The sequence below is a fragment of the Sceloporus undulatus genome, chromosome 2, assembly GCF_019175285.1.
Source record: "Sceloporus undulatus isolate JIND9_A2432 ecotype Alabama chromosome 2, SceUnd_v1.1, whole genome shotgun sequence".
Taxonomy (NCBI): domain Eukaryota; kingdom Metazoa; phylum Chordata; class Lepidosauria; order Squamata; family Phrynosomatidae; genus Sceloporus; species Sceloporus undulatus.
Genome location: NC_056523.1, coordinates 287,035,142 through 287,048,248, shown reverse-complemented (window position 1 = coordinate 287,048,248; position 13,107 = coordinate 287,035,142). Strand labels below are relative to the sequence as shown.

Below are 13,107 nucleotides of genomic sequence, written 5' to 3'. Positions count from 1 at the left end.
TACTTATTATTGTGGCCTCAGGGGTGTTACCACCATTGTAAAGTAGCAGTAACATAAACATCTGCTGTAGGTCTGCTTCTTTCTTCTACTGAGAGAGACAAGAATTCTAATCCAGGAACCTCAGCAGTAATTCTCTGGCCAGTGCATCCTCACATTACTCATAAGCAAATCTCTAAAACTCTCATTTGCTTATGCTGCCACATCATTACATGCTATATTTGTTGTTGTTGTTGTTGCGTGCCCTTGTTGTTTCCATTAAGACAAAGCTATCACCGGGTTTTCTTGGCAAGATTTGTTCAGAGAGGGTTTGTCTTTGCCTTCCCAGGAGGTTTCCATGACTGAGTGAGGATTTGAACTCTGGTCTCTAGAGGCTTAGTACAACATTTAAACCACTGGAGCACACTGGCCCTTCTACTATATATAGGTCTGTGAGGACCTTCTCAGCTCTACCTGGTTCACTGCTTTGCTTATGTTGTGGGAACATCACCTAACTCTGTTCCACTTGAACAGCACTGCTCACTAAAAGTCATACATATCCCCAGTGTGGGCTCCAGCTACTTTTCCCTAGATAGTTTTTGGCCATTGCCCAGTATAAAATCTTGCTTCAGAGCACTGGATCTTCTTGATGTTGACCATTTCTTTGAATCCTCTTCCATATTACTGCTATGATTTGGCAAGTCTATGGGTCACTGTCCCAATCTGATTTTTGCATCATTGAATCACCAAGGAAGCTGATTTCCACATTAGTTTTCCACACGTAATAATATGACAACCATTGTATCATGTTGGTGATATAAATGTCATAGCTACTTCTCATACAAATGCCATCCTTCTCATTTTGGGCAAATTACTTTTGGGGCTGTAAGTACTAGATACCCCACTCAGTGTAACTACTAGCCATGCTGCCTGGAAAATCCTGGGAGCTGTATGAATTCTGGGTTAAAGCAGAAAACACAGAAGTATAGTACAGTATAGTTGTTATTCCATGATGGTGGTGATGATAATGAGGGTAACAGAGATAACTATTATGTTTGCACAGGAAAAAATGACTTGAAGAGCTATTCCCATTTAATTTAATAGGGGTTTGTTTTCCAGGCCAGCAAGCAGGTTTAATGATAATTCCCAAAATATCCCATTGATTGATAGAATACCATGATATCATAATGAATAGCTTATAATAGTTTTGTTTAGTTTGAATAAGAAAAGATTGACATTTAAATACCCCAAATTCTTTATTTTAATATTTTTAAACAATAGATTCAAAGTGGAGGAAAAAATCAGAATTTTAAGAATAGCCAATTTAAACTGTGATCAAGTAAGATGGCCCCATTAAACACAGCAGGAATAGACATGCATAGGATTATGCTGTTAATTGGTTACTTGATAATGCTTTTCTTGTACAAAATCTTTTCTTCTTAGGTAGGCAACAGTGAAACAGTGAAGGTTACTGCACCGGGGATAAAACGTTCCCTGATGCGTTGTAACGGGCACGAGCAGGGCTGCACAAGGAGCGTGATGGGAACCTGATGGGGCCCAGAACGCTAGTTTACCGCACAGGGAACGCCACCGCCACTGCTTCCGCGCGTTCCCATCGGGTTCCCATCAGGTTCCAGGGGACGCCATTTCTGGGAACTGTTTCGAAACGGCGGCGTTCCCTGTGCGGTAAACTAGCATTCTGGGCCCCATCGGGTTCCCATCACTCTCCGTGCGTGGCCCCGCTCGTGCCCGTTGTAACGCATCAGGGAACGTTTTATCCCCGGTGCAGTAACCTTCAAAGTTAAAAGATCTGTAGGGTGGGGAACAAAATATACAGGAATAGAATCTTTCTATGGAAATTGGTGTTGCTCTGTCCTAGCGTTCCTTATAGAAATTCATATAAACACAGGTGAAACATTTCAGTACTGATTCCAATGAATTACATGCTTTCCTTCAAAAGCATTATAAAATAAACTGCTCTTGCCAGATATAGTTCTCAAGGGCAACAACTTGCATTAATTCTTAACACTTAAAACAATATTTTAGAACTCCCTTGTTCATTTTTCCAGTGTATAAATATCAGTTGTATAAAACACATATTGTAATATCAGCATTTATCAGTAATTTATTTAAATTAATAATATGTTGGTGTCCTGATTTTCCATTCTGGCCCTTTAAGTTTAAAGAGTGGTATCTTGCCAATACATACAATTAATAAATGCCTATAAAAGTATGAAGTACCTACATTTTGCTGAAAATAATGGAAAAAGTGTCAGTAAAAAATAGAAATGGGTTGTTCTGTGAATGTGAGTTTCTTTCTATTTCTAATTATTCCAGATGTCAATTTATTTCATCTTATTTCTACATCAGTTTGCAAGCTTAAAGAAATCAGGCGGGGAGGTTGTGTGGGTTTCTCCTAATATGCACATTTTGCACACATTTTTGATTAAAGAATTACATGATTAAAGAAATGCAAAGAAGTTTGAATACCAAAGATAGTTATATTATTGTTCATATGTATTCAGGAAATGTGAATTTGGACAATTTATAATCTAACTACTATATCCTGATCAAGTTCAACTAATCATTTTTTTAAATTCAAATTTAAAATTTAAAATATGATTATTAAAAGTGAATTCTGTCATAGCCCTTGGCTATGCCTGCTGTTTCTTCACTGCATTATTAAGCATAGGATTTAGAAGTTTCTTCAATTTACATGTTCATAAAGTGATCACAAAAGTTTCTATCATGTCTGATAACTTGAAATGTTTCCTTTCTGCTTTGTCTGTTTGTAGTTACTCAGATATCCTAATTGAAAGGGAAGTATTAATGCAAAAATATATACATCTAGTTCAGATTGTAGAAACAGAAAAGATCTCAGCAAATCAGCTACGACATCAACTTGAAGATCAAGACACAGAAATTGAAAGGCTTAAATCAGAGGTATGTTCCAACAGCAAGTGCAGTTTACTTTTCTTGCTTCATTTTTACTGTACTGCAATTACTGACTATTTTATATATGGAATACAATCTACCCTTCACTTCACTTAGTGATAAAATTCCCATACATTATAATTTTTATGCTAGAAGACTTCACTGTCTTGAAAGTAAGGGGCTGTACAGACAGCTCGGTAAGGAGAAGCTCTTTGCTGCCCCTGGAAGCACTGGATTGGGGCCACAGTAACTGCACACCCAACCTGTGGCCCCAATCTGACGTTTTACTGGGCCAAAGAGAAGGGGCAAAATGCTGCTTCTCCTTGTCCTGGAAAAGGGGTGCCCTTACGCCTTATGCCTCCAATGCACCCTGACACTAACGAGGAGAAAAGGGCAGCCCCTTTCTCCTCTGGATCGTTGGTGTGACTGTGCGGTTGCTAAACCAATGATGCGCAGGCAGGAAGAAGCTGTATAGAGCAGCTTCTTTTTGAGATGTCATAAGGGCTGTGACGCTGTTACGTCCCAGGGTTGAGGAGCATGTGGTTGCTGTGCGTTCCCGAACCCTAGAATCGGTACCAGCACACCGCTTCCTGCTCGTGTGTACTGGGCCTAAATCCTTAAGGTCTCAAGTAAGAATTATGGAATAGACTTGAACTGGTAGAAAATCTTAATGATTTTTATTAATTTCTTTGGTTTTGCCAGATTGTAGCTCTCAATAAAACTAAAGAACGAATGCGACCTTATCAAGGCAACCAAGAAGAAGAAGATCCAGATATCAAAAAAATCAAAAAGGTAAACTTCAACACATTGTATAGAAATGGAGTGCACACATACATTGACCATATCTTTCTTCAAATTACACTTGTATCCACAAATTGAACCATCTAGGGCTTGAGAAAATCCTGCGCCTCTCCAAAAATTCCAATGGACAAACCTTAATTTTGTAGTTTTATAAAAGGGACACCATTTTACTATGCTATTGTATATAATGGGACATGAGCATCTACAGATTTTGGTATCCTAGAGGGATTCTGGAAGCAAATTCTAACACATACCGAGAGCCCACTGTATTTAAAAAAAAAGAATTTTATGTAAAGGTGAAATATACTGTTAATTGAAGCAGACATAGGCTTATGGTATTGTTTGGACTATACAGTATGTGGGTAAAGTCCATATGCCTCAAAGGTCATATCAGAGCAGCGGGTCAAAAAAGTAATGACACAGTATAATACAGAAACAACATTTTTTAAAAAAAGTTTGCAAACTGTTGTATTTTTGTGTTTTTTTCTGAAAAATTAATTTCCATTTACAAAAATAATTTGACAATTGTCTCCCTTGGTCCCTCACTTCCTCAGTTCTTAATTACGGTATATACTTGACTATAAGTAAAAAAAATTATGCCCCAAAATTGACCCTAAAATCCTGGGTCAATTTATATACAGTACTGGTCAATACACTAGAACTGCTTGTTTCATTCCCTTGGATTGCCTAAACTTCACTTCTTGTAATATTTTATATATTACAGGAAGCTTATCTATTTGTTTTATTTATATTACTGCTGGAATAAGTCTCAAATATATTAAGAGCTCTTGGGGGACCTTAAGTTCTGCTTTTAAAAGGAAATGATGATGATCTTGATGATGACGATAATTTATTTCTTTCCCGCCTCTCCTCAAGGTTTGAGGCAGAGTATAACAAAGTACAAAATGCAATTAAAGATGAAAACACATAAAACCAACAGTTAAATCACAATACTATAAAACCATTAAAATACAGTCATATACAGTGGGCCCTTGTTATCCACTGAGGTTGGGTTCCAGGACTCCCTGTGTATAACAAAATCCGTGGATGCTCAAGTCCCATTAAATGCAATGACATAGTAAAATGATGTCCCTTTTATAAAATGAAAAATCAATGTTTGCTATTTGGAATTTATACTTTTTTGGAATATTTTCAAGCCGTGGGTGCTTGAATCCGTGGATAAGAAATCCATGGGTAAGGAGGGCCGACTGTACAGTAATATCTTCTTTAAAATATACCAGTTAAAAGTCATGATTTAATAATAATAATAAGTTTTATTTCTGTTTTCCCGCCTCTCCCGATGGATTGAAGCGGGATTACAACAGTATTTCGGACAATACAATATCTAACATTACAATTTAAAAACAATTTAAAACCATATAATATCAAAATATGATAGTACAATATTAAAGAGATGTGTCTTTAATGTTGTTTTAAATGCTGTCAATGTTTTTAGTTGTCGTATCTCTTCCAGCAGGTCATTCCATAGTGTGGAATAACATGTTCTAGGTAATATTAATTTGTTCAAGTTTAACTTTAATTACACATCTCTTTAACTTTAATTGCACCTGTTTATATACACATGGTGTGTGTGTGTGTGTGTGTGTGTGTGTGTGTGTGTGTATAATCTCTTCATCTCTCGTACTGGTTGTATTTAAGTTTTTGTTTAAATAAATGTACTCTAAAAACGGAAACAAAAGTTCTGGTAATAGTTTTTTCCTGTTGTTAAACATCTCTTGGGTTGTCATTGGATGGTTATTTTCTTATGCTGTTTTCTTTTCAATATTGGTTAAACTAGATCTGCTTCATGTGATTCTGATTCTGTTTCTCTTTCTATTGAAGCAAAGTAATTGAAGTACTGGAGCTTGTACATTTAACCACTTGAGTCAATTAAAATGCATCATAGTGTGTCTCAAGATTAGGCATAGCTATACTCCCTGATAATTTGAGACTGTACTTGGCAATGTTAATAAATTTTAGAGATTTCTTCCTGCTATTAATTTCACAAGTGTCATCTACAGTTGCTTAAATTTTACTTTTTGTACTGGTAATGAGAAAGAGTGAAATAGAAAAAAATAGCCTACCTAATGAAAAAGTAAAAAGAAAAGAAACTTAGACCATTTCAATTTTTAATTAGTACTTCTGAGAATTAGTTTATAATTTCTATATGTTAGCTGTGATAGATTTTTCCTTATGAGAATACCCAATTATCAGAAATCATAGAAACTGTGGGGCAAAACAGATCGCCCCTTTGTGCCACCTTCTGAGTGGCTTGGGAGCATGACGTTCACATGACGCATGCCGCCTGGCTGCCCATACATGGGCTGGCTTCTGGGTGCTCCAGAGGCACAGCGTTTAGACACCGTATGCCACCAGAGTGCCTTAAAGCGGGCTTCCAGCCACGATAGGGAAGAAACCCCAGCATTTTGCTGGTGCAAAAAAGAGCATCTGTTTGCCACTTCTTTTTCAGCTGTTGAAAAGTTGAATTGGGGGCGTGGCATGTGGTTGGCATGGCTCCAATCTGTCTTCAGAAGAGGAGGCTTAAAGCCGTCCATTTGGGGTGGTCTGTTTCACCCTCTAGTTATAACCTCTGTAGATTAAATAGATCTGTTTGTATTACATTTATAATTCATATTTTTCCTTTTTCATAGTTTATTTTTAGTCCAGTAAACCCTGGACTGTTGTATTCTCAAGCCACATTTTATATCAATAGGAAGAAACTGCTGGTTACTTATGACTATCTTTAAAGGAAATGTTTAGGGGTAGTCAATCATGAATCTTACCCTGTTAGCCTTTTGTATAAACAGTAATACAATAATTTTTCACACATAGTCCTGAATGTCTAGTTACCAATATGATGGGAAGAATCTTGGGGCAAGAGCACTGTCCTAGAAGTAGTAGTTTTGGTTGTTGTTGTTTTTTTTTTTTTAAAAGAATCCTTTAAGTGGATGGCTCCAGCAGTCACAGGCTGCTTTGGAGCCTGCAACACCAAACCATACTGACCAGATATACTATGGTATCCAGAGTGCTGTTTCTCTCTCCTTTGGTTAATTTAATTGCATTGATTTGCTTTGAATACTGTAGTTGAGACTTAATGCATCATGTTTAAAGATATTACCAGGACTCTGCCTCATGACTTCACCAAGCAATGGCCATGAAATATTTTGGCCATGAAATCTCAAGGCCTGAGATGCTTGCGTCCTGGCAACCCTAGTTACTAGTTCCAACTAGTGTTCACCCATTGAACCCATGGGATTTATGTAAGTGTTAACTCACCATTCAGTAATTGATTCACTGGTTCTGTTCTTAGTGATTGATTCAGGCCAAACTTTAGTTTCACCAGAAATCATTTTTAATGGTGATGTTATCAAAAGTAGGCTGTTGTTCTACTTTTCTTAGTACACATTTGCTTCCATGTCATTGCTAGAAGTCTGGGTTTTGCTTTGTGCATTTGATAGTGTTCAAGAGAGAGTTCAGGAAACTGAAAGAGAAGATTTGTCTTGCTCTTTCAGTCACATATCCTGGAAGGGGCGTAGTCTGAAACACAGGACAACTGCTTACCGTATATACTCAACTATAAGTCGATCTCATGTATAAGTCAAGGTCAGGTTTTGGGGCCAAAATTATGGATTTTGGCATGTCCCATGAATAGGTCAAGCGTAAAACTTGGAGGTTCCTTCTGTGTGTGTATATGTGCATATGGCAAGAGAGACTCTCATTGAGCCTTTTCTTCATTGGTTCAGCTTTTGTTTCAGCTAGATGTGCGGGTGGGAGAGGGACTCTTAAACAAATAGCAATTTCAATCAACCACCCACCCAGGACTCTTTCTGCTTGGCTCTTTCCTCCTAAACCCCTCTCCACACAGCATGGGGAAATCTGAAAGAGCTGCTATCATGTTTCCATAGTGACTCATAAAAATGTCAACCTGGGATTTTGGGGTCAATATTTGGCCATAAATTTTTAGACTTGTAGACGAGTATATATGGTACTTTATTTATTTTATTTATTTCATTTTTATGCCACCTTTCTCCCAGAAAGGGACCCAAAGCAGCTCACAAGATACTTCTAATTTATATTCAGCAAATCTAGAGTTGATTCACATTGCAAGTGGACAAAAACCATAATCTGTGGCCTATCTTGATGACAAAGCAGTGTGGCCCTTGGCATTTTTAGCATAATTAATGTCCAGCTTAGATTATTTGCATCCAAACAACTTACTGTTATGTGCTGTTCCAAGTAGTTTACTGAGCCTTTAATTCTTGATTGTTTGTTGATGTGTGCTTCAAATTGTTTCAACCTATGGCAACTCTTAGTTGAAGCTATCATGAGGTTTTCTTGGCAAGATTTATTCCAAGGGGGTTTGCCTTTGCCTTCCCTGAGATGAGAGAATGTGACTTGCCTAAGATCACCCACGGCGTTTCCATGGCTGAATGGGGATTTGAACCCTGGTCTCCAGAGTCATAGTCCAACATTCAAACCACTACACCACACTGGTTTTTATTCTTGATCAATATCTACTTTAGACTCCTTTTTAGATCCTATTTCACTATCTCAGTCTGAAATCTTGGGTGAACTGCAGTGTGTATGTGGTGTTCCTCAATAGCCAGGGCTTTTTATTCTTCTTACCTCAAGAGAAGATGGGTTTGGAATATAACACTTCATATTATGACATGTGCAGTTATGAAACAATGGAAACAAACTCTATATTTTGTCTGCAGCCCCAGGTTCAATCAGGGTCATTAACAGAGTTAACTATGAAAGACTACTGTCTGCATTCCTGGAAAGGTGCTCTCATTTATACCAATAGTCCATGTAATATTGAACAGCATGTACTATAGGTATAAGGCAGTTTCCTATTGTTTCTGTTCTAGCTTCACACATTTCTGTTCTCTTTTTTACAGTAATGTCAGACATTCCAGAGGGACCTATTATTTTTGTAAATGACCATTATTTTTAAATTATAAATTAATTATAAATTAATAATTAATACATTTTAATTTTTAATTCAATCAATAATTTATTTTATTTTTAGGTCCAGAGTTTTATGCGAGGTTGGTTGTGCAGAAGAAAATGGAAGACAATAGTCCAAGATTATATTTGTTCCCCACATGCAGAGAGTATGCGAAAAAGAAATCAGATTGTTTTCAATATGGTTGAAGCTGAATCAGAATATGTGCATCAACTTTACATCCTTGTTAATTGCTTTCTAAGACCATTAAGAATGGCTGCGAGTTCAAAGAAACCACCAATTAGTCATGATGATGTCAGTAGCATATTCCTCAACAGGTATGATTTGATATAGTTTCTAATTCTCATTCCATCATGGCTGAATTAAGTTGGCTCATCTATGTCTGTTTTCTCTCCTTCGGTATGACTTATCATAAACTGATCCATGGAGCAGGGCTGGCCTTACCGTTGGGCAAAGTAAGACAACTTGCAGGCCTTCTTCCTTGATATTCTTTTTCTTGCCTGTTCCCCTCTGATTGAGGACTATTCTGGGTCACCTGGCTATCCTGTCAGCTTCAGATATGGTTAAGGATACTGTTCTGTCATCAGCATTTAAATATCCACTTGCCAATCTAACTGATATTTGTGCATGGTGTGGTGAGGGGGTGCCATTTTGGAGGTGCCATCTTGTCCTTTGTCTCCGGTAGCAAAATAGCTGGGGCAGCCCTGCCATGGAGGATTTAATTCAGAGCATTAATATAAATTAAGTAGAATTTAATGCTTTGTGCTATATTATTGCACAGTCACCCCTCCGTTTTTGCAGGGGATCCGTTCTGGACCACACCTGTGTAAACAGAAATTCGTGTACAGTGGTACCTCGGGTTACGAAATTAATTCGTTCCGCGGCTAATTTCGTAACCCGAAAAACCTTCGTAACCTGAATTGCCATAGGCGCTATTGGAAAAAATAGCTCTCTGCTGCCCTCCGGTGGCGGAAAATAGCGCCGAGGTTTTTTCGTAACCCGAAAAAACCTTCGTAAGCCGAAACAATAAATCCCTATGGGATTTTTTCGTATCCCGAAAAATTCGTAAGCTGGGTAATTCGTATCCCGGGGTACCACTGTATATTCAAGACTCATTGACTTGAAGGAGCAATTTTACTGGGCTTTTTAACCAACTATACCCATATACAACATCCCTCCCCCTTTATTCTTTTTATGCTGCAAGAGACTAACATGGGCACTTATTTGAAAATTATCATATATGAAAATATATTTCCCCCACTGACAGGGAATGAATGGAGAGTCAGTGTGCCAGATTCAGAGGTGGCCTAGTTGATGATCCATCTGGGAAAATGCAGTTGTTTTTGATGTAATAGATCCATGTCTGTCAGCCGATAGAAAGCCCCATTCTGTCATACTAGCTAGTGTAGCCACCAGAACAGTAGAAGACAGTAGAGAGCAAAGATGTGAAAGCCAGGAAAATAAATGAAAAACTTGTGGAAAATATAATTTCTCCTGTTTTCCTGCAAAACCCTTATTTTTTGGGTGTGTGTGTGTGGAAAAATGATTATGGAATAATTTCTTTTATAATTATGAAAAGAATGTTTAAGACAAAATGTTCACAAATTTATTACCCCTATATTGTTTCTAAAAACTATGTAGCAGGTAGATTTTATGTAAGACTGTGTACTACTATGCAAAGTGGTGGTCCACAGACCAGCATGTGAGCCATTAGCTGCCAGTGCATGGTGAGTTTACAAGAAAGAAACAAACAGTTGTAGCCAATAGACACAAATATATGGTGCTGATATGCATGCATTAGGAAAATACATCCAGTTATGACATAATAGAATCATCGAATCATAGAATCATAGAGTTGGAAGAGACTGCAAGGGCCATCCAGTCCAACCCCCTGCCATGCAGGAAATTTAAATCATTGCATCCCCGACAGATGGCCATTCAGCCTCTGTTTAAAGACCTCCAAGGAAGGAGACTCCACTACACTCCAAGGGAATTTGTTCCACTGTCGAACAGCCCTGTCAGGAAGTTCTTCCTAATGTTGAGGTGAAATCTCTTTTTCTGGAGCTTGCATCCATTGCTCCGGGTCCTAATCACTGGAGCAGCAGAAAACAAGCTTGCTCCCTCCTCCATATGACATCCCTTCAAATATTTAAACAGGCCTATCATATCATCACTTAACCTTCTCTTCTCCAGGCTAAACTTCCCCAGCTCCCTATGTCGTTCCTCATAGGGCATGGTTTCCAGACCCTTCACCATTTTAGTTGCCCTCCTTTGGACAAGTTCCAGTTTCTCAACACCCCTTTTTAAATTGTGCTGCCCAGAACTGGACACAATATTCCAGGTGGGGCCTGACCAGAGCAGACTATAGTGGCACTATTACTTCTCTTGATCTAGACACTATACTTCTATTGATGCAGCCTAAAATCGCATTGGCCTTGTTAGCTGCTGCATTGCACTTACGCGGAAGGCAAGCCCCATTAGAAGTAATGAGGTGCGTACCCACGCTGTGCACCCCATGTGCCGCCATGTGCACATGCCTAATTATTTCCTATGCTCTTTCCTATGCTCTTTTCCCCATACGCACAGAACGGATCCCCCGCATATAGATAGGGCAAACTGTATTTGCTTGAAATATCTTTGTTTTACTGATATGGATGATTCTTCTCTTCTTTTGTTTGCTTGGTTGGTTCTCATAAACTGGCAAAACCAAAGAGGTTTCTTAAGAGTTCAAGACCTTATAGTTCCTTTTCTAAGAAAAAAATAAATAACAATTTAAAAATAAATAAAAATGTAATCATTTTCTTAATAAACTTTACTTTTAATATACAAATAATCATTTTATGCCAAACAAAGCTATATATCATACTTTTTATATTTCTAAAGTAAGAAATGACATTCAATCTGTAGAGGGTGCTAATATAGAATTTTAAAAAGAAAATTCTGAAAATGTACAATTTCCCCCCAAGAAAAGATGGAAGAGTCAGGGCTTTTCCCCATGCTTCATAAACCCTGAACATACAGTCCTAGCTCCGACATTTTTATGGCTGGAGCGGGTTAGGAAGGTATGCTTGTTTAATTGCCATTTAAGAACAACAGCTGCTTATGCAGATATGTTTAGGATCAGACTCCATGTGATAGGTGCAAATAACATTGAAATAATTCCTTTTTGTAACAGACTTTTATTTCTTTCCAGCGAAACAATAATGTTTCTGCATGAAATATTTCATCAAGGATTAAAAGCAAGAATAGCAAACTGGCCAACTCTTATTTTAGGTAACCCTAATTGTTTTCTTATATTAAAATGCAATTTTCATGTTATTTTCCAAAAATTCCATAATAATATATGGATGAGTACTGTTATTGTTATTGTTAAGTGCCATCATGTCAGCTTCAAATTATGGCAACCAAATGAATCAGAGACCTCTAAGACATCCTATCTTAAACAACCCTACTGAGGTCCTGCAAACTCAAGGCAGTGGCTTCCTTGGTGGAGTCTACACACTTGCAATGCACTCTTCCTCTTTTACTACAGCCTCCCAGTTTACCAAACATGGTGATCTTTTGAAATGATTAATTTTGTCTCATGCTCAGTTTGGTCACTTTGTCCTTAAGAGATAGTTTAGGTTTGATTAAGTGGGGTTAGAGACTACCAAATCTTTTTCAAATTAAAAATAAAGAAAGGTATGTCTTTGAATACGACAGGATAGTAAATTAATTTGGAAATGAACATTCTTATCTCTGCACACTTTAAATAACTTTAGATTTAATCTGGACAAACCAAACATATTTGGAAGGAATAAAAAACTTAGGGCCGAATTGATGGCCCTTTAAAGCCGGAGCTACCCTGAAGGTGCCCAGAAGTCGGGCAGTTGCCAAGATATAGGTGGCTTCAAGACGCTCTCTGTCTTCAGCAACTGCATGATTTAGATTTCCTTAACTCTGGATCTTTGTACCTAGAAAAGAGATGCCTTTTAAATGTCTTTCTATTTATATTACTTAGATTAGAAATTAGATTAGATTGCTACTATTGTTAAAGTTTAGTAGCAGCCAAATGATCGTAGTACTAGGTGAATCACACAGATTGTGCTATTCCTCCAGTGTAAATAATTTAATTTTAAGTTTTTGTTTTTCTTATGGTGACTTCCAGCACAACCCAACTATTTCTCTTTCTCTTTTATAGCTGATTTATTTGATATCCTGCTACCTATGCTGAATATTTATCAAGAATTTGTTAGAAATCATCAGTACAGTCTCCAGGTTCTTGCAAACTGCAAGCAGAACAGAGATTTTGACAAACTTTTGAAGCAATATGAAGCCAACCCTGCATGTGAGGGCAGAATGCTTGAAACGTTCCTTACTTATCCCATGTTCCAGGTAGGGTTTTTGTTGTTGTTGTTGTTACTGGTGTATTTGTAAAAACTATTTGT

General features: G+C 37.6%; 1 protein-coding gene across 1 annotated transcript in view; it reads left to right on the top strand.

Annotated features, from left to right (window-relative positions):
- Positions 1 to 13,107, top strand: part of RASGRF2 (Ras protein specific guanine nucleotide releasing factor 2) — a 147,548-nt gene that overhangs the window by 38,713 nt on the left and 95,728 nt on the right. Inside the window, exons 3-7 of the mRNA XM_042447812.1 lie at positions 2,772 to 2,919; positions 3,613 to 3,702; positions 8,744 to 8,997; positions 11,874 to 11,953; positions 12,861 to 13,054. Coding sequence (XP_042303746.1) covers positions 2,772 to 2,919; positions 3,613 to 3,702; positions 8,744 to 8,997; positions 11,874 to 11,953; positions 12,861 to 13,054 — 766 coding nt within the window. The remainder of the gene's footprint in view (positions 1 to 2,771; positions 2,920 to 3,612; positions 3,703 to 8,743; positions 8,998 to 11,873; positions 11,954 to 12,860; positions 13,055 to 13,107) is intronic.